The sequence below is a fragment of the Staurois parvus genome, unplaced genomic scaffold, assembly GCF_062004578.1.
Source record: "Staurois parvus isolate SC_StPar_1 unplaced genomic scaffold, SC_StPar_1.0 ptg000985l, whole genome shotgun sequence".
NCBI classification, from domain to species: Eukaryota; Metazoa; Chordata; class Amphibia; order Anura; family Ranidae; genus Staurois; species Staurois parvus.
Genome location: NW_028318781.1, coordinates 2,080,838 through 2,102,781, shown reverse-complemented (window position 1 = coordinate 2,102,781; position 21,944 = coordinate 2,080,838). Strand labels below are relative to the sequence as shown.

Here is a 21,944-nt window from a genome sequence, read left to right as displayed (position 1 = left end):
GCCCTTGTATGTATGAATATAAATTAGGAACCTTAGATTGTACGCCCCTTGAGGATTAGGGACTGATGTGAATGTACAATACTGTATATATGTATGTAAAGCGCTGTGTAAATTGACGGCACTATATAAGTACCTATAATAAATAAATTGGACACGTGAATGTGCGCGAGCATGTATGTCAACCTGCATCTATGCCCAGAGATTTGTATTGAGAAGACATCTTGCCTACTGGCATGCCCTTCCCGACCCATGGCTTAGCTGCCAGTTTTTACTGCCCCCAACCGCTCGTCTAAAAGAGCACTTAGCACTTATGGAAAATCGTAGAGCTTTACCTAGAATTTGAATCGTTAGCGATGTGTGTCTTGCCAATGAGGACCACACCCTTCCTCAGGAACAAAAGAGCTCCTTGCTATGATGATCCAAGCTTTATTTAACACAAGAGTAAGAACAATAAAAAGAAGAAATGTTCTGATCTTTACATTGAATGTATACATTTAGAAGTTATGTGGACACAGAATGCATTTTATATGAAGCAAGTTAAAGAACAAATTCTATTTACAAGGTCTAGTTTACAGTATTGCATTTGTCTCAGATGCAGAGTAATATTCAAAATAAAGCTGCAGAAGTCCAGAGGAACTGGAAGTAGTGATATCTGCTCTCAGACAAGGGGCCCGCAGATGTCTCCAGGCTCCAGGCCTCCTCTCAGTCATTTCTCCCAGCTGGAGAAACTTCCAGGAGCAGCTGCAGATAAAGAGTGATGGATCGGAAATATCTGGGAGACCATTTATAATGGACCACAGGAATGTAAACAATAACTCCACTGAGGATAAAAAGCACAACGTATAGATACTCCATCTGAGGACTGTCAATGATGGGTGCCAAGACCAAGTACACTGCGGCGATAAGTACAATTCCTGGGATAACGATCGGAACCTGAAATAAAAATAATGTGATGGTTATGAGGAAAATCCTGATTCATATCTTCAACTTTCATTAGAATTGTTGGATGAAGAACAGAAACGGATGAGGATTATTTTCATTTTTATTCTGGTTTTCTGTAACCCCTTTCACAATGGAGACCCTGTAAGTGGGCCTTTATGCCCAGGGAGAAGGATGGACTTTCTGGTCTCCTAACCATTGTGATTGGCTGTCACAGTGAGGGAGAATGTCACCAGCACACCGAGGATCACCAATATGGGTCCAAAAGCTTGAATGAACGATTACATAGTTACAGCAAGGCAACATTTCGGAGTCTCGCAGAACCCCTTCATCAGGCTTGTACACGTCCAAAAGTTTTAATGAATGATCATGTAGTTACAGTAAGGCGACGTTTCGGAGTCTCGCAGGACCCCTTCATCAGAGGTCACATGCCTGATGAAGGGGTCCTGCGAGACCCCGAAACATTGCCTTGCTGTAAATATGTGATCGTTCATTAAAATGTTTAGACCCATATTTGTGATCCTCGGTGTGCTGGTGACATTCTCCTGCCAATTCTGTTCAGTTCCAGCCAACAGTCGCTGCAGCACACACTTAGACACACAGCCATTTTTAATGCAGTAACGTGTGCATTAGGATTGTACACTTGCATTCTGGCTGTCACAGTGGTCATTTGATCGTGAGCCCATACCACCAGCTTCTGATCATGACTAAAGACAAAGAGATCTGCCAGCTCAGTCACTGTGCTGGGAGCGCGCACTGTCCATGGAAGCAAAGTGTGGTGTGTGGGTGTTAAAACCCACCCTCTTTGGCGCTGCACAAATGTATTACATGGGTGGCAAAAGGTTAAAGAACAGTTTTGGTTAGAGTGAAGTCATAAACATTAGCAATATCCTAAAGTCAACATTATTTGGAGTGGAACTCCACGCAAATATAATCCAATGTTTTGTCCAGTTATACTGTATATTTATCTACTTGCCGCCAAATCATCTACATGTACGTGATTGGCTTTAAGTGGCTATACTGGGGTTATGGCTGCCACTGTATGCCATAACCCTGAATAGTTTTTTCACCCGGCGATGCTCTTTCACCTAAAAGCAATCCTAGAGGGGCTAGTTAGGTGCTGGATTGCTTTTACAGGAGGGGACGTCTCTACGGGCTCTCCTGTGCGATCGCGGTGCCGGTTTCCAATCCGGGTTTCCGCCGTGTTATGATAGAGCATTACATCACTTCCGGTTAGGGCAGATGTAAAACACTGCCATTTTGCGGGAAAGCATGAGATCAAAGTTTGTTTTTTGTTTTTTTTTTAATGTCATGCCTTCCAGGGTAGAGGAGAGATCTGGGGTCCTATAGATCCCAGATGTCTCCATAAAGAGGACCTGTCATGCCTTATTTCTATCACAAGGAATGTTTACATTTCTTGTGATAGGAATAAAAGTGATTTTAAAAAAAGTTAAAGGGACAGTGTAAAAATAAAAAAGAAATTAATAAAATAAGCACCGCTGTGCTCAAATGCAGTGGCAAACACATATGTAGGTTGTAAACGGTGTTCGCACTACACATGTACACATGTGAGGTATCGCCACAAACGTTGTAGCAAGAGCAATGATTCTAGTGCTAGGCCTCCTCTGTAACTGGTGACCTGTATTTTTAAATCGGTGCCTATGGAGATTTTAAAGTCGCCATTCCACGAACGTGCGCAATTTTAAAGTGTGACATGTTAGGTATCTATTTACATAGTGTAACCTCATCTTTTATATTTCACCAAAAAAAATGTATTTTTTTGCATTAAAATTCTTTAAAGTGTATTTTTTCCAACAATTTGCGTTTGAAAAAATGCTGCGTAAAAATGTATAAATATCGAATGGACATCAGACCGCTGATGCTACCCAGAGCCTGGTTAATATCATACATCTAGCTAATAAAAATAGAATGCCTTTTCTGCTCCTTGCTTTGGAAGCAGAGAAGGCATTTGATAGAATCCATTGGGATTACCTGGCCCAAGTGCTTACCAGTTTGGGTTCACAGGATTTACTCAGCCATAATGGCCTTGTATGTCAACTCCTCTGCCCAAGTATGCATATCTGGAATGCCATCATCCCCTTTTAACCACTTCCCAGCCACCCTATAGCAGTTTTACTGCTACAGGGCGTCCGCCCTGCGCAAAATCACGTAAATTTCCGTGACTTTGCATTTCCGAGTAGGCACGCGCGCCACCCTACCTGTGCTGTCTTTGGCTCCCAAAGATGTCAATCATTGGTCCCCAGCCAGCGATTCGTGGCCAGTGGTGATTGGCAGAGCAGCTGACAAGGGAGAGGTCTGTGAGTGTTAACAAAACAGATCTCTCTCCTGTCAGCAGAGATATGCTCTCTGCAAAGCAGTACAGTGTACATTGTTGCATGACCATGCAATTGTCAGTTAAAGTAGCACAGTGCCATATATCAAAAAATGGCCTGATCATAAGGGGGGTAAATCTTTTGGAGGGCAAGTGGTTAATATATCCAATGGTACTCGCCAAGTGTGCTTTTTGTCACCACTCATCTTCAACCTATTGATGAAACCTATGAAATGTATACAGTATATGTTCTCATCCCCATATTCTGGGCTTCCCGGTGGGAGACAGAAGGCATACAATCAGTCTTTTCACAGACGCCATCATTTTGATGCTAACTGACATGGAGTCCTCTCTGGCTTCGATACATCAAGCATTACAACTCTTTAATAGAGTGTCATACTACAAAGTAAACGAGACAAAATTGTATGTCCTTAATCTGGCAGAGTCAGCTAGAATCCAAAACTGCCTTAAAAACACCTTTCCCTATGTGTGTAAAGACCGGGGAATTACATATCTAGGTATTATCCTTACTCCTCGGGTTGATGACCTTGACCTTGTAAATGAGAACTGTACCCCTTTTCTGAACTCTTTTCGTTTCAAATTGGATAAGCTAGCCCAATATGAACCATCATGTCAGGGTGTTTGGCAGTCTTCAAGATGCAGCTACTCCCACAATTGCCATATTTATTTAGAATTTTACCTATCCCTGTACCAGATTCTTACTTTGTGTCACTGCAATCCATACTGAATACATTTCTATGGCAGGGCATGAAAGCACGGTGTCCATTTAGCAAACTAGTTAAGTCAAGAAATAGCAAACTTGCTGATTCTTAGCTGCTGTGTGCAGTGGTTTTGCACAGAGCAGCCCGGATCCTCCTCTTCTCAGGTCCCCCGCCGGTGCTCCTGGCCCCTCCTTCCTGTCGGGTACCCCACAGGAAGCAGCTAGCAATGGGGGCATCCGAGCATGCGCACTCCCCAGCCGCTGTGCCAGGTGTCCATTCACACATGGAGCCATGGCTCAGCCCTGCTCCTTCTCTCTTCTCTTTGGATCACGGGCTGTAATTGACAGCAGCGAGAGCCAATGAGGAGAGAAAGTCCCAGGATAGCCAAGACTTCAGTGCACATTGCTGGGTCCAGAGGGGGCTTAGGTGAGTATTAGGGGGGCTGGAGGAGCTGCTGCTGTATAGAATGCATGAAGGTAAAAAAAACCTTCAGCCTTTACAACCACTTTTAGCTAAAGTTAAGGTGCTTTGGTTCAAGGGGCTCCTGGAAAACACCAAGTTAAGGTGGAAATAAGTGACTTTTACATCTTGATGATTAATTTTGTTTGGGTGATTTTTTTTTTTTCCCTGGATGATAGGTTCATTTTCAGTAAGTTATTCATGATGTTGTACTATTCTTTTTCTCATATACTTTGTACATTGTGGATATAGCTAAGAAGCTAAACATTTTACCACTTACTTTATATGGCCGGCGAATATCTGGCTTCTTAATCTTTATATATATGAGGCCAGCAATCGTTGTACCATAGAACAGCCAGGCCAGAAAGCTAAATGTAGACAAGGGAACAAGATTACAGTAATCAGAAAATATCACTGCGTATAGTGAAATGTTCAGGCAGAATAAAGAACAGAGATTTCTGCAATAAGGACAAGGTAATATAAGAAACAAGCACCTTTCCCATACGGAAGAAAAATATATTTGGAATATATTTTAAAAATATTCTTCCCAAATATATTGACATATATTTGAAATACTACAATTTTGGCCATATTCAATATATTTAAAAAACAAAATTATATATATGGGCAGCACAGTGGCTAAATGGTTAGTACTTCCGCCTGGCAGTACTAGGGTCATTGGTTCAAATCCCAGCCACGGCACCACCTGCCTGGAGTTTGCATGTTCTCCCTGTGCCTGTGTGGGTTTCCTCCCACCTCCAAAGACATGCTGGTAGGTTAATTGGCTCCAGTCTAAATTGTCCCTAGTATGTGTATGTATGAATGTGAGTTAGGGACCTTAGATTGTACGCCCCTTGAGAGTTAGGGATTGATGTGCATGCACAATATATGTATGTAAAGCGCTGCGTGAATTGACGACGCTATACAAGTACCTGAAATAAATAAATAAATATATACAGGTGAAACTCGAAAAATTAGAATATCATGCAAAAGTTCAATTATTTCAGTAATGCAACTTAAAAGGTGAAACTAATGTATGAGATAGACTCATTACATGCAAAGCAAGATAGTTCAAGCCGTGATTTGTCATAATTGTGATGATTATGGCTTACAGCTCATGAAAACCCCAAATCCACAATCTCAGAAAATTAGAATATTACATGCAATCAATAAAACAAGGATTGTAAATAGAACAATATCGGACCTCGGAAAAGTATAAACATGCATATGTACTCAGTACTTGGTTTGGGCCCCTTTTGCAGCAATTACTGCCTCAATGCGGCGTGGCATGGAAGCTATCAGCCTGTGGCACTGCTGAGGTGTTATGGAAGATCAGGATGCTTCAATAGCGGCCTTCAGCTCTTCTGCATTGTTCGGTCTCATGTCTCTCATCTTTCTTTTGACAATTCCCCATAGATTCTCTATGGGGTTCAGGTCAGGCGAGTTTGCTGGCCAATCAAGCACAGTAATCCCACGGTCATTGAACCAGGTTTTGGTGCTTTTGGCAGTGTGGGCAGGTGCCAAGTCCTGCTGGAAAATTAAGTCAGCATCCCCATAAAGCTCATCTGAGGAAGGAATCCTCCTGGTAGACGGCTGCGTTGACCCTGGACTTAATGAAGCACAGTGGACCAACACCAGCAGATGACATGGCTCCCCAAATCAACACAGACTGTGGAAACCTCACACTGGACTTCAAGCATCTTGCAGTGTGTGCCTCTCCATTCTTCCTCCATACTCTGGATCCTTGGTTTCCAAATGAGAAGCAAAAGTTGCTCTCATCAGAAAAGAGGACTTTGGACCACTGAGCAACAGACCAGGTCTGTTTTTCTTTAGCCCAGGTAAGACGCTTCTGATGTTGTTTGTTGTTCAGGAGCGGCTTGACAAGAGGAAAATATATATATATATATATATATATATATATATATATATATATATATATATATATATATATATTATGCTGAAATGCGTTTTTATTACAAAATATATGAAAAATATTTTTAAAACTACATTTTCAAATATACTGTATGTCTTTAAAAATACAAATCCACATTTTTGGAATGCATTTACAAATATATGTAAAATATATGTTAAAAAGACTTTTTTATATGTTAAAAAAAATCTGAATATGTTTTAAAAAAATATATTTTTAAAAATATTCTTCAGATTTTTTTTAACATACAAAAGTCATTTTAACATATATTTTTACATATATTTGTAAATGCATTCCAAAAATGTGGATTTGTATTTTTAAAGACATACAGTATATTTGAAAATGTAGTTTTAAAAATATTTTTCATATATTTTGTAATAAAAACGCATTTCAGCATAATATATATATATATATATATATATATATATATATATATATATATATATTGAAATATATTGAATATGGCCAACATTGCAGTATTTCAAATATATGTCAATATATTTGGGAAGAATATTTTTAAAATATATTTCAAATATATTTTTCTTCCATGTGGGTTGCTGGCAGAGCTGGCTGAAGATCCTGCAGAAAATTTGCATGCAAAGTACTTTTGTTTAGACGAGTTTAGATGTGTACAGTATTCAGACACGTACAATTACTTTATTCAAATGAATGGATACACATTTTCCCGCATATGCGTTTAGGTACATTTATGTTCGTTTAGGGCGCATTTATGCATGTTCACACATAAAATCTGCAGATCTGTGTGGCCCTGGATGCAGAGGTGTCTTACTTTTTTTATTTACTTAGACAAACACAGCATACATTTTCACATGTACGCGCAGCTGTGTGTTTGGCCTCATTGATTGCTATAGTACTGCGGTTAGATTTGCACAAGTGCGCATCTAAACACAGTGTTTTTTTCTGCCATGTGTCATAAAGATAGCAATAACAAGGGGAAGATTTTTGCATGACTTACTAAATTGTAGGGGTATCCTGTGTGTCCTAAAATTGGTTTGCACTTTCCTTCCACTTGCTTTCTCCCCGAGGTGTAGGATTGCTGCAATTCTCTACTGCAGTCACTGGGGTCACTGGCACTCTGGGCAATAGCAATGGGGGTGGTGACAATATTGGGCTATTGAGAATTTATGTCCCTTCTGGCACCCACTAGGAGGTTCATGCCAGTGGTGCATGCTGAGGAAGACTATTGGTTTGCTTTATGAAAATTAAATCAAAATGTGCTTTTGTTGTAAAACTATGGAAGAAAAAAGCATATCAATGTATAAAAGTCATATAAAAATTACCTCAAGGTAAAGACTGTGATGTTAAGTAAAAAATATACCAACTGAAATGCACTATTGTTTCCCTTTAAACACCATGGCAGCCCCTGATGCCCCTAGAAGGTGTACTGAGCTACAAAAGATCGGCTATTTTGCAAGTTTGCCTTAATTTGCATGGCACCTTGTGCCAATTAGGGTTCTTGACATCATCTGACACATTCATATTGTTCTCCTAGGGGGTCACCCAGAGCCAGTTTGACACCACTCTCTTTTCATAGGTACAGCATATATATTTGTGAACAAGGATAAGTGCCTGGAAAATGAACATCTAAGAGACGAAAGGGATTCTGAAGACAAAATGAGTTCACCTACCTGGTGAAGTTTACAAGAGTGCTGAAATCGGAAGGAATGATCATTGATAACGAGATGGCAGATGTTAGGATGAGGGCAGGGGATGGTGTGAGCCGTTTAACATGAACCATCGAGAGAATATTTGGCTGTAAGTGAGATTATTCATAATGATTATATAAAATAAGAGGATTTTAAAAATATTGCTTAATAATAATCATAAAAAAAGAATGCCTACCAAGTGACCCTCTCTAGCTGCCACATAGCACACGCGCCCTCCAGTGAAGAAAATTCCATTTACTGAGCCGAAAGTAGAAAGTGCCGCACCTAGAGATATTAACCAAGTCCAACTTCCGAGAACCTTCAGGCTGCAATGCAAAATAACTGACATTAACACCAAGAAAGCAGATTCATTTTTAAATGGCAGGAGGCAGCAAAATATACATGCTCCTGTGCCTCCTTCACTTTACAAGGAAAGTTGCACATTGCAGGAAATTTCCCCCAGAACTTAATGAAGCTCTGCTGAGTTCCATCATCCAATCATGTGCAAGCAAATTTGCAAAGTGTAACTTCCTTTGCTAAATGAGCCTCCTATTTGCATTTAGTAAAAAAAAAACAACAACAACTCTCTGCATCCTGAAGTGAGTTCCTGACATCATTTCACACAATGAGTATTGATGAACGAACTATCATTAAAGCTGAAATTCAGCCTAAAAATGTTTAAATTCAAGAGCCAAATATAACACCTTTGTGAATTCATACTTAAATAGGTTGTTAAAAAAAAAGTTCTTCATGGCAGCATCAGAATACTAATTTGGAAATACGTACTCTATCGCCATTTTACTCCACTGAGTTACATACTATATATCGGATGTAACACCCTCGTAGCGTAGGTGGCTAGGCAAATTTAGCTTTGGTTCCTGTAATCAAGGAAGCAGCAATTGTTTTGTCTGACCTGTTCAGGGTCTTACAGGCTGGGAGTTTGATTGCTTCCCGCTCCCTCTGAAAGAAGCTTCCAAAGCTTAGGGTGGGAGATTCTTCAAATTGGCCAGCTTGAAAATGTATTGGGTTTTGGAGTGTAGATAAATAGTCTGAATAGTCTGAGACACTGGAGAGAAGGGTTCCTTCCCCAGAAGGATTCCAGAGGTGCAGGAACTGTTACTGTCAGGAAGTCCTTGGACTGAACAGCTGCTCTAGGAGGCTTTAGAGGGGCTAAAATCAGAGGCTCAAATGGACTTTGCTCAGAGCTGATTAGAGAACCACAGAACAAGGGATCTGGTCCTGATCTCAATAAATGGTTTGTGTCTGGAGGAAGCTGGAAGGAACAGTTGTCCTGGAGACTTATTTGTAGTAACCTTAAGTTGATGCATGAGACTGAACTGGGTACCAATAGTTGTGCACTGGCGCAGGGTAATCAGATGTCCAAAAATTTACCCCATGGTCTTCAGCTGTGGAGCCTTGGACTGTTCACTATTTAGCCACCACTACTACTACTAGAAAGACTGTCCTCTGATCACTTACTCTGATCAGTTACTACTGCTGAGAATTTTGGAGTATCCCTTGCCAAGTCCCCATCTAATGTTTCAAGTTTTACAAGCAATTATTAAAAAAAATGACAACCCCTAAACTGTTTATTGGAGCTGGAGTGAATGGACTGTTGCTTGATAGCTGGGGGCCTCTGTACTGTTTAGGGAGGAACCAGTACAAATTAGCAGCCCTTGTGGGAGTAGCTCTACAACATGAAAGCAAAATCTATCCTTGATTGATTAACCTCAAATATTCAGTGTTTTTGCAGTGTTTTTGTATACCAAGCTGCTATGCAGAAAGTAAACCCTTCTAGAAAAATGGCTGCAAAATCCTGCCGTGAATTGTATTTTGTATTATTTATCCAATAAAAATGTATTGAAACAGAAGAACACAAGTCCATCTAGATCAACCAACAGCAAACAATAAAAATAACCATATAGAAAACCTCCATATACAAAATCCTATACCCACAGTTGATCCAAAGGAAGGCAAAAAAAAAGCAATAAGCATGGTCCCCAGGAGGCATTCAGATATTCCCTATTACCTAATAATGTTAATATCCAATTATTGTATTTGCATTAGGAATACATCTAGCTCTGGCCAGAACTAGTTCTTGAGAGTCTATTCAACATTTTCACAGCTCTTCCTTTGAAGAAGCTTTTTCTTATGTGGACGTTAATTCTGTTTTCCTCCAGACATGAAGAGTGTCACAAGTTATCCTGCAGTTTCTTGTTTGTGTATTCTTACCTCCTTGCTGCAGTGCTGTTCCTGCTCCCTTTCACATGTGTGCTTGTCTGTGTTCACGTCTGCTGTTCTCTGGGTTTTATTTCTTTCCCTTCCATCACTTCCTAGCCCACCTCCTTGTTTGCCTTCCTATATAAGACATGCTCAGTCTAGGCCACTTTGCCTGAACAACTTCCTAGTTGTCTGAGCTCCTGTGTGCTGCTATCTCCTGTATCCTGCATTGACTACTCGTGTACTGACCCCGGCTTTGTGCTCTGACTGCTTATTTTCCTCCCGTCCTGACCTCGGCTAGTCTACTGGATTTCCATTTGTCTCCTCCCATTGTACTCTGCTCCTGCGAGCAGTCTCCTCATCCTCAGCTGGGCATACCTGGGGGCCGTGACCTGGTCCCAGCTTACTGCAAGTCCATCCCCACCATCAGGGGCTCTGGTGGAGAAGCAGGCTGGGGCTTAGACTCCGCACCCTGGGGAACTCCAAGTTGACTATCTACAAGGGCTCTTTACCACAGGTGCTGACAAAGAGTGCCTCCTTGTCCTCTGTAATGATCTGAAAGTGAATATCTCAACACCAAGTTTACTATATGGACCACCTATGTATTCATACATGATGATCCTATACCCCTTAATCACCTCTTCTCAAGAGAGAATAAATTCCATTCAGCTATTCTTTCCTCATAGCTGAGCTCCTCCATGCCTACTTGAATCTCTATGGCCTTTGTGTTTTTTTCCTGTAATAAAGACCGGTCCCTTGTGCTGTCTCTCCTTGTGCAAGGTGACTGGTTTTGTATCCACCTACCTGCAGTTATCTACAGGCAGCTTGTAGTAAGTGCCACCCAGAGATCTGCTTTGTCCGCAGTGCTGATGTCACAACTACTTGGGATTGGGTTGAATGAAACCGCAGTTGGACGAGTTGGAAATGTTTGTAGATCCAATGGGATCTAAAATCCAATGTCTTATGATTTTACAATCCTACATGCCACAATCGGGGGTGTACGTCTGTACACATAGACATGTTTATGCTCAGAGCTGCATATACACACATACAGCTGTATTCTGTAATTCACACCTGTAGCTCCCGGGTGGCAATATATGGGCTCATTTTACACCATATGCTCCAATACATCTACGTGTGTGAGCCTGTATAATACTTCTTTATTATTATGTAGCCAGGCAGTCAATTTCACCCACCCCACCTACCCTCCAGAGTATTGTAAACATAGGAGCTGTACGCAGCCAAGACACTCAGCATACAGTACCCCTTGAAATTTTCCACATTTTGTCATGTTACAACCATAAAAGTAAATGTATTTTATTGGGATTTTATGTGATAAACCAACACAAAGTGGCACATAATTGTGAAGTGGAAGGAAAATGATAAATGTTTTTCAAAATAAAATAAAAAAAAATATCTGAAAAGTGTGGCGTGCATTTGTATTCAACCCCCTTTACTCTAAAACCCCTAACTAAAATCTAGTGGAACCAATTGCCTTCAGATGTCACCTAATTAGTAAATAGAGTCCACCTGTTTGTTAGTTAATCTCAGTATAAATACAGCTGTTCTGTGAAGCCCTAAGAGGTTTGCTAGAGAACATTAGTGAAAAAACAGCATTATGAAGGCCAAGGAACACACCAGACAGGTCAGGGATAAAGTTGTGGAGAGGTTTAAAGCAAGGATAGGTTATAAAAAATATCCCATGCTTTGAACATCTCACGGAGCACTGTTCAATCCATCATCTGAAAATGGAAAGAGTATGGCACAACTGCAAACCTACCAAGACATGGCTGTCCACCGAAACTGACAGGCCAGGCAAGGAGAGCGTTAATCAGAGAAGAAGCCAAGAGGCCCATGGTAACCATGGAAGATCTGTAGAAATCCACAGCTCAGGTGCAAGAATCTGTCCACAGGGCAACTATTATTCATGCAGTCCACAAATCTGGCCTTTATGGAAGAGTGGCAAGAAGAAAGCCATTGTTGAAAGAAAGTCCCGTTTGCAGTTTGCAAGAAGCCATGTGGGGGACACAGCAAACATGTGGAAGAAGGTGCTCTGGTCAGATGAGACCAAAATTTAACTTTTTGGCCTAAAAGCAAAATGCTATGTGTGGTAGAAAACTAACACTGCACATCACCCCGAACACACCACACCCACCGTGAAACATGGTGGTGGCCGCATCATGTTGTGGGGATGCTTTTCTTCAGCAGGGACAGGGAAGCTGGTCAGAGATGATGGGAAGATGGATGGAGCCAAATACAGGGTAATCTTAGAAAAAAACCTGTTAGAGTCTGCATAAGACTTGAGACTGGGGTGGAGGTTCACCTTCCAGCAGAACAATGACCCTAAACATACAGCCAGAGCTACAATGGAATGGTTTAGATCAAAGCATATTCATGTGTTAGAATGGCCCAGTCAAAGTCCAGACCTAAATCCAATTGAGAATCTGTGGCAAGACTTGACAATTGCTGTTCACAGATGCCCTCTATCCAATCTGACATTTTTTAGCTATTTTGCAAAGAAGAATGGGCAAACATTTCACTTTCTAGATGTGCAAAGCTGGTAGAGACATTCCCAAAAAGATTTGCAGCTGTAATTGCAGCGAAAGTGGTTTCTACAAAGTATTGATTCAGGGGGGCTGAATACAAATGCACGCCACACTTTTTGAAAAATCTTGAAATTTATCATTTATCATTTTCCTTCCACTTCACAATTATGTGCCACTTTGTGCTGGTCACATCCAATCCCAATAAAATACATTTACGTTTTTGGCTGTAACGTAACAAAATGTGGAAAATCTCAAGGGGTATGAATACTTTTTCAAGGCACTGTATGTGTGTGTAGTGACAGGAGCAGGATGACTGTGCAGCCGTGAGTGTGTATGTGCAGACCTCGCTGCACAGTGACTGAAGTAAGGCAGCCCCTGTTTTTTTTCTCTCTTTGCAGGTAATGTGTTTTCTGCTTCTGCTTCTTCACACCAAGCAGGAGAGGCAGGGCTTCAGTTTGGGCAAAAGAGACATACTGAGGAACTTTTGTAGAGGGAAGTCGTGTTGAGAGGACCTGCAGCAGGACGTCCCACAGCCGATTCTAAGAGAGAGAGTCACACAGAGGGAACTTGCTACTTGAGCCTGACTGCATTTATCAGAGGGAGGACAGACTTGCTGCTGAGGCTGCCATAGCTGCCAGATATTACAAGTGTGTGATCCAGTGTTGAGAGTCTGAGCCTCCGGGACCAGATTCTGGGACTGCTAACTGCCATGTGTGTGAAACCAGAACTGCCGCCTTCCAGGAGTGGTGAGAGGAGACACAGCTTTAACCCCTGGCTACACTCAGTTTCACATAGACTGCTTGTTACTTAGCAGCCCTGCAGCTATACACACCTACTCTTAAAGAGACAGACTCTTGCGTGCCACCAACAGAAGGGCCCCACTGCAAGCCGGGTAACACTAATCTTAAAGCGGTAGTAAAGTATCTATGAGAAACTGAAATAATGTGCACCTCTGCAGGTTTAGGCCATAATGTACTAGTATGCACTGCATAATAGTACATTATGAGTGACTTACCTACAAATGTAGACCTATAACCCTGGGATGTCACGGCTCCCAAAAAGTCCCGAGCACCTCCATGTTAACCCGGTTCTACTTCTGAGTTCTGAATCTTTGGCAGCTCGATTGGCCAGGCTGCGGTGACATTACTCCCACACATGCACATGGGAGACACACTGCAGCAGCACGCAGAGTGGGCCGCAAATGCGATCTGAGCTGCACAGATCGCATTACCCGCTGATTTGTAAAGAACAGAGTTTACTACCACTTTAAGGTGCTAGGTGTTTGCTTCCATTGTATAGGGGTGCCCTGCTTAGGAACACTTAGGGATGCATGTATTTGGGGTATTCCTACAGTGTGCACTCAAGAACATTATAATTGAGTTATTTGGGTGTGATTTTACTCATTAATAGTTATTCTCCAATAAAGTTTGGACCAGCATTGATGTAGTTTAGGCATTTGCTCCTGTGGTAGGCTAGGTTTCACTTTATTAGTTTTGCGAATTTGAATTGTTTATTGCTTGATGCCATGTCTTGCTTTGATATAATACACTTAACTTATCATCTGGCAGTCTTTGGCCGTATTTCCTTGCATTATTATACACCTGTGACTTTCTAACTCTTAAAGGATAAGTTCACCTTTGGGAACATGTAACATATTCCCATACCCACAGCCCCCGCCCGCTGCCCACCCTTCCTCTGATAGATAGTATGGGGAGAAGTCTCTCCATACTATCTGTCAAATTTGGGAACAGTGTGGCTGTGCAAGGCTCCGCCCACATGGCCGCATTACTCATTCACAGAGTTCTATGAATGAGTGCCTCCAAGTCCTGGCAGCCTTAGCGACTGTCGGCTTGTAGTTCTCAATGAACTACCTGTGCTGTGGAGCGCCATTGTAGTTAATTGAAGCTTCCTGTCAGAATATCTGCTTGCTTGTACATCCCGTATGGCAAGCAGATATTCTGACAAGTCTGCAGAAGACCTGCATGGCATCAGCAATCTACTGATCACAGGTGCAATGCTTTCCAGGCTCCTGTAGGCAAAAATAATAAATGCACTTTTTTTACCTGCAAAAAAATGCACATTTATAATTTTTTTCTAAAAGGTGAACTTATCTTTTAAGTTAATCAGATGTGAGTGGTTCTCCACCTCTAACCGAGTGTGTCCGTGGGAACTGAGCGGTTATAAGTCATGGCAGAACAGAGGACCCATCATCACCAGCGTCTTCTTCGGGGGCAAGCACTAGAATTATAATTACAGTGCATGGGTTGTCCAATCTCACCCAATAATCCCCTGTACCCCTGTCAGTCAATAAAAGAAGGATCCCTGTTGGATGTCACTCACTAGTTGACCAGGTGTCAGCAAGCTGGGGCAATGTAAGTTCCAAGATTCAACGTGGGCTCCCAGAATTAACTTTGTCAGGGTCCAAAATATCCTTCTACTGCTGCACTCACTGAGCAGATAGTTTACCTTGTCGATCAAAAGAAGCCGTAGTGAAGATTTGTTTTCTATACGTCCCCCCAGTCTGAGTTGAATGTTGTTTTTAAGTATATCAATCAACTCCTCACTAAATAAGGATAGAGCATTTTTAATGAAAAAGTGCTTAAAATAAGAAAACTATTGGAAAAATAGGTGAGCATGTGTGATATGAGTAATAGGAGTGAACTAGCTTTAGTCCCAGACAAACAGAATTGTAATAATTGTGAATCTAACAGATAAACTGACCCCCAGCTGATGGCCACGGCATCTGAAGATAGAAATTCCTGTGGAGTCATCACTGTGAAATAGCTGACATTGACCAGGAGATAGATGCATGTTACTAGGGGAACTGCGATCATCACAGCTCGCGGGAGATTCACCTAAAACACAAGCAATAGTAATTTAAAAAATCATCATATTCTACTGGCATTATTATTAGTAATACAGCAGACCTAGAAAGTCATGGTAGGCCCAATTTATTCAGTCAGTAGTCATTAGGGAGGTGGGGTAGGGGCAATACGGTATACAACATTCTACCAATCAGCTGCAAAAAACATCTCATGTACCGTTCAGGTTCAAATCGCATGAGCTGTAACCCACATGTTAGGTCACATGACCTGTAGCTAGCAGAAGTAGTAATTCAGCATTGCAAATCCAAGCACCAGCAGAGTTTTCATGCACTTTAACTGAAGGCATTTGGAACATCTCACAACATTCTTTTACAATTAACCTCCCTGGCGGTATTCCCGAGTGTAGCTCAGGGTAAAATTTCAGTACCAAGAGCGGTAACCCCGAGCTACACTCGGGTTTACCATGCGGCGTTGCTCAGGGATTCCCTGCAGCGCTTACCTTGTCCTTCGCTCCCGCGATGTGTCCCCTGCAGCGTCCCCGGCCATCTCCTCCGGCCGATGCCGGCATCCGACTTCCGTGTTCCGGTCCCTGTGACGTCGGGATGTACGGGCACCGGAACAGGCGGCAAATTTGAAATTTTTAAAAAATGTAATTTTTTTAAAAAATGATTATTATATAGTAAAACATTGCTGTTTCAAACCATTTCACATACATTTTGTCCCGAGTGCTTTGTCCTGTGCCCTGCCTACATTTTGACTGTTCTTTCTGCCTGGAAACTTAGAAAAGTCCATGGCGTCCAAAAAGCGTCCCTTTATGTCAAAAGCGGTTTTAGACCAACTAGAGAACAGCGATAGTAAATCATAACCACTTGCAGAATTGAGTGATAATGATTTGTGGGGGAAATTCGTCATCAGACACTGAAAACGATTTTGCGACTTTGCTCAGCGATGTGCGAATTTGCCTCTGTATTTCAAATTTCAGTGTTTTTGGTTTGATTATATTATTGAATTAAATTTATTATTATATTATTATTTTTTATGATTATTAATTAACTTATAATTTATGATTTCGTGTTTCAAGTTTTATCATATGCGGAATGTTTACTAGACTCTTGTTCGGACAGATTTCAGTGAGTTATTCCTAAAAATTACAGCCTACAATAAAAAACTACATATTTCCATGCAAAAAAATGGTACCGCTTTCAGCACAAAAAATCAGAAATAATCATACCGCCAGGGAGGTTAAGCATCAAACATTCTCCTCCAGGTGGATCCATCCCCTATAGCTGGTCTGGTTTATCTTGCTGGCAGATAAGTACCTAAAATGAAGGATTTACGAAGCAACCAGACTGTGGAAAACTTTCTTCTAAATTTATTAAATGGCACTTGATACAGGCCTTACAAATTTCAATCTAACAAGCTTTTTTTTTTTTTCGTACATCTGCTGGCTAAAGTTTTCTATTTGTATAACATTGATTTAAGTAGATCCATATTTCCCTCTGCTCCAGTTTTCATAAATTCCCCAAGTGGCTTTCTTTATTTTTTTTTTAATTGTTTTCAATTTGTTTTCAACATTTAGAGGTTTTGACTAGAGATGAGCGAATTATTCAAAAATTCGATTCGGCTGATTCGCTGAATTTGCGGAATAAATTTGATTCGATGCGAATTTATTCGCTGCGAATTTAACTTATTAAAAGGGTTTCTAGGCTTCAGAGAGCCTTTATATTAGTGCAGAACACTGTACCTTTAATTTAAATGCCCTTGGAGTCTGCTGGGGAAGAGAAATAATACTGTCAGTCAGTATGACATGCAGATGAGTGCCGTCGATCTTAGAATCACCGCACACTTCACTCATTTGGGCAGTCACGGGGCACAACGAAGAAGATGAAGAAGAAGATGAAGATGAAGAAGAAGATGAAGAAGAAGATGAAGAAGAAGAAGAAGAAGATGAAGAAGAAGAAGAAGATGAAGAAGAAGATGAAGAAGAAGATGAAGAAGATGAAGAAGAAGATGAAGAAGATGAAGAAGAAGAAGATGAAGAAGAAGATGATGAAGAAGATGATGATGAAGAAGATGATGAAGAAGAAGATGATGAAGAAGAAGAAGATGAAGAAGAAGAAGAAGAAGATGAAGAAGAAGAAGAAGAAGAAGATGAGGATGAAGAAGAAGAAGATGAGGATGAAGAAGAAGAAGAAGAAGGAAAATAAGAAGAAGAAGAAGAAGATGAAGAAGAAGGAAAATAAGAAGAAGAAGAAGGAAAATAAGAAGAAGAAGAAGAAGAAGAAGAAGGAAAATAAGAAGAAGAAGAAGGAAAATAAGAAGAAAAAGAAGGAAAATAAGAAGAAGAAGAAAAATAAGAAGAAGAAGAAGAAGAAGAAGGAAAATAAGAAGAAGAAGAAGAAGAAGAAGGAAAATAAGAAGAAGAAGAAGAAGAAGAAGGAAAATAAGAAGAAGAAGAAGAAGGAAAATAAGAAGAAGAAGAAGAAGAAGAAGGAAAATAAGAAGAAGAAGAAGAAGGAAAATAAGAAGAAGAAGAAGGAAAATAAGAAGAAGAAGAAGAAGGAAAATAAGAAGAAGAAGAAGGAAAATAAGAAGAAGAAGAAGGAAAATAAGAAGAAGAAGAAGAAGAAGAAGAAGAAGGAAAATAATAAGAAGAAGAAGAAGAAGAAGATGAAGAAGAAGAAGAAGATGATGAAGAAGTTGATGAAGAAGAAGATGATGAAGAAGAAGATGATGAAGAAGAAGATGATGAAGAAGAAGAAGAAGATGAAGAAGAAAAAGAAGAAGAAGAAGAAGAAGATGAGGATGAAGAAGAAGATGAGGATGAAGAAGAAGAAGAAGAAGAAGGAAAATAAGAAGAAGAAGAAGATGAAGAAGAAGAAGAAGAAGATGAAGAAGTAGGAAAATAAGAAGAAGAAGAAGGAAAATAAGAAGAAGAAGAAGAAAAATAAGAAGAAGAAGAAGAAGGAAAATAAGAAGAAGAAGAAGAAGAAGAAGAAAAATAAGAAGAAGAAGAAGAAGAAGGAAAATAAGAAGAAGAAGAAGAAGAAGGAAAAGAAGAAGAAGAAGAAGGAAAATAAGAAGAAGAAGAAGAAGAAGAAGAAGGAAAATAAGAAGAAGAAGAAGGAAAATAAGAAGAAGAAGAAGGAAAATAAGAAGAAGAAGAAGAAGAAGAAGGAAAATAAGAAGAAGAAGAAAAAGAAGAAGAAGGAAAATAAGAAGAAGAAGAAGAAGGAAAATAAGAAGAAGAAGAAGGAAAATAAGAAGAAGAAGAAGAAGGAAAATAAGAAGAAGAAGAAGAAGAAGGAAAATAAGAAGAAGAAGAAGGAAAATAAGAAGAAGAAGAAGAAGAAGGAAAATAAGAAGAAGAAGAAGAAGGAAAATAAGAAGAAGAAGAAGAAGAAGGAAAATAATAATAAGAAGAAGAAGAAGGAAAATAAGAAGAAGAAGAAGAAGGAAAATAAGAAGAAGAAGAAGAAGAAGAAGGAAAATAAGAAGAAGAAGAAGAAGAAGAAGAAGAAGAAGAAGAAGAAGAAGAAGAAGAAGAAGAAGGAAAATAAGAAGAAGAAGAAGGAAAATAAGAAGAAGAAGAAGGAAAATAAGAAGAATGAAAATAAGAAGAAGAAGAAGAATGAAAATAAGAAGAAGAAGAAGAATGAAAAGTAGAAGGAGAAGAAGAAGGAGAAGAAGAATGAAAAGAAGAAGGAGAAGAAGAATGAAAAGAAGAAGGAGAAGAAGAATGAAAAGAAGAAGGAGAAGAAGAATGAAAAGAAGAAGAAGAAGAATGAAAATAAGAAGAAGAAGAAGAAGAAGAATGAAAATAAGAAGAAGAAGAAGAAGAATGAAAAGAAGAAGAAGAATGAAAAGAAGAAGAAGGAGAAGAAGAATGAAAAGAAGAAGGAGAAGAAGAATGAAAAGAAGAAGGAGAAGAAGAAGGAGAAGAAGAATGAAAATAAGAAGAAGAAGAAGGAGAATGAAAATAAGAAGAAGAATGAAAATAAGAAGAATTCCAGTACAGCAAAAAGTGTATCTGCAGAGAGCTCCGCTATTTCTGACAGTTCTCTGACAGTTCCTTCACATTTACAGCGGTTGAAACATTGTATCTATTTGTTTCCGAATAAAAACATCTGTATCCTAAATGGAAACAAATAGATACAATGTTTCAACCGCTGTAAATGTGAAGAAACTGTCAGAGAACTGTCAGAAATAGCGGAGCTCTCTGCAGGGACACTTTTTGCCGGCTGTAGAAGGGATGAAAATCGGCCGATCGGGAAAAATTCGATTCGTGCATCCGAAGTTTGCTAATTTTCGGATTCAGTGCGAATCGAATTTTTCCTAATATTCAAAACGAATTACACTTCGCCAAGTTCGATTCGCTCATCTCTAGTTTTGACATAACATTTAGAATTATTTGTAGAAAATCTTTAATTTAGAAATAAACCTAAACTTTATAAATTTAGAAATGAAATTAAATACAGCTTGTATAAATTACACATGTTTTACAAAGCATTCTGAGCTCTACAGGTGCCTGCTTGCTTGTTGACAGCCTGGGTATAACTAACCAAGCCACCCAAGCCATATTAAGGTGAAAAGAAAGTGTGCATCCCTCCTCTAAACTACATAGCAATCTACTGTATGTAACCTAACCCCCATTGCTCTTCCTTACAGTATATATTTTACAGCATATCTGTAAGATTTTCTATAGAAACCTGAGGACCTTACTTCTATCATCTACTGGCTGAAAAGGTTAAAGGGGTAAGTATGAAATATTCACATTTGACATTTACATTATTTCAAATAGACAATTTATTTTGCAGTTTGAAAAAAAAAGAGATTTCTTAAATATATTTTTACATATTATGCCTTTTTTATTGTTGAAGTGCAAATGTATTTATGAAAACTGGATAACAAGCTGATAAATATGTAGCAATCACACAGCATTCTTTCAAACAAATGAAATCTGGTATTGGTGGAAGAACCTCCAGTCTAATGGTAAGGTCCACTCCCTATTCCTTTAAGACTGTCTGTGTTTCATGAAAGCCAGCTCACTATCTTTGTTGATATCCATAATATACATTGATAGGATTTGAAGATAGTTTTGGGAAACTGCTCACTCAATATGAATTATGTTTCACTTACATTTGGATGCAGTCATGGCCTTCATTCACAAAAACCCAGAGAATTCCTGCAAATGCGAGTTTCCTAGCAATTATGTACTATTTATTGATTGTGTTTAGTGCATTAACTAACCTCTGGGTTTTTCAGTTCTTCTATCACAGGGTTCAGATTGTTCCATCCATCATAAGACCAGAGTCCTTGATAAAAAGCCACTCCAATGGGTCCAAAACCTACAGCTGTGTTTTCAAAGGCATTCTGGAACACATGAGTGTTTCCTTTGACCAAGAGAACCATACCACCCACAGTTATAACCAGCAAGACAATCAATTTGGCAGCTGTGAAGAAGTTCATCAAAGAAGCAGCAAGCCTGACATTGAGGCAGTTGATGACGCTCAGGACGAGGATACAGGCAGCCGCTGTGCACTTCACCACTACCTGAGGCAGTGGGCAGTCCTGGAAGAAAGCCGCCACCACATATTCTGAAAAACCGATTGAGATAGCAGCTATGCTGGCAGGTCTTACCACAAAGACTGATGTATATGCCAGAAGGAAGGCTGGTAAGATGCCAACATTCCGTAAAATATAAATGTATTCACCTCCAGACTCCTTAATGACAGTACCAAGTTCAGCATAGGAAAGGGCACCTAACATCGATAGAATGCCACAGGCTGCCCATATTAACAGGCTGGCTCCAGGGCTGCCCATGTAATAGAGGACCCACTGAGGAGACATGAAGATACCAGATCCAATCATGGTGCCAGCTAGCATAGACACAGCACTAACAATACCAAGTTCACGTTTGAGATGTAATTTCTGTGTCCCATGTTCCATTTTTCCATCACAGGATGTAGAGGAGTCTCTCTTTGTCTTTTGATGCATCATGGAACTCCAATCTTCTTTTCTCAGATTCTTCTAAAAAAATGCTCTATCACAGCTAAAGTGTGACAATTAACACCAACATTAATCATTACAAAGGATATCACAGATTTTGTAATACTGCTGTTAATGATCTATTAAGTTAAACCAGTTATGCATTTTTCCAAAAGTAATGAGGGAGCAAGCATGCAATGATCAGTTATGGCTTTGTGCTCTCAGTTTAGACTAATATTTTTTCATGTAAAAGTCTCTTCAGCTATGGAAAAATACAAATTCCAGCATGGATACATGGCAGAAGCTGTAGCTGTCC

General features: G+C 39.9%; 1 protein-coding gene across 1 annotated transcript; it reads right to left on the bottom strand.

The window, feature by feature from the left end:
- Positions 1 to 410: 410 nt before the first annotated feature.
- Positions 411 to 21,637, bottom strand: LOC149441430 (b(0,+)-type amino acid transporter 1-like). Its single transcript, XM_089657359.1, has 6 exons — positions 20,891 to 21,637; positions 15,537 to 15,670; positions 8,246 to 8,375; positions 8,032 to 8,156; positions 4,733 to 4,820; positions 411 to 933 (listed from the first exon to the last, which is right to left on the bottom strand). Exons 1-6 carry the CDS (start codon positions 21,635 to 21,637, stop codon positions 703 to 705), a joined length of 1,455 nt encoding a protein of 484 aa, XP_089513485.1. The 3' UTR covers positions 411 to 702.
- Between the last annotated feature and the right edge of the window lie 307 nt (positions 21,638 to 21,944).

Excerpts from the sequence above, each read along its gene's own strand:
- LOC149441430 (XM_089657359.1), bottom strand. The coding sequence starts at position 21,637 with ATGCATCAAAAGACAAAGAGAGACTCCTCTACATCCTGTGATGGAAAA. Across the intron at positions 8,376-15,536 it reads GCCGTGGCCATCAGCTGGGG|CCTGAAGGTTCTCGGAAGTT; the intron begins GTCAGTTTATCT and ends TTTGCATTGCAG. Across the intron at positions 8,157-8,245 it reads CAGCTAGAGAGGGTCACTTG|CCAAATATTCTCTCGATGGT; the intron begins GTAGGCATTCTT and ends TCTCACTTACAG.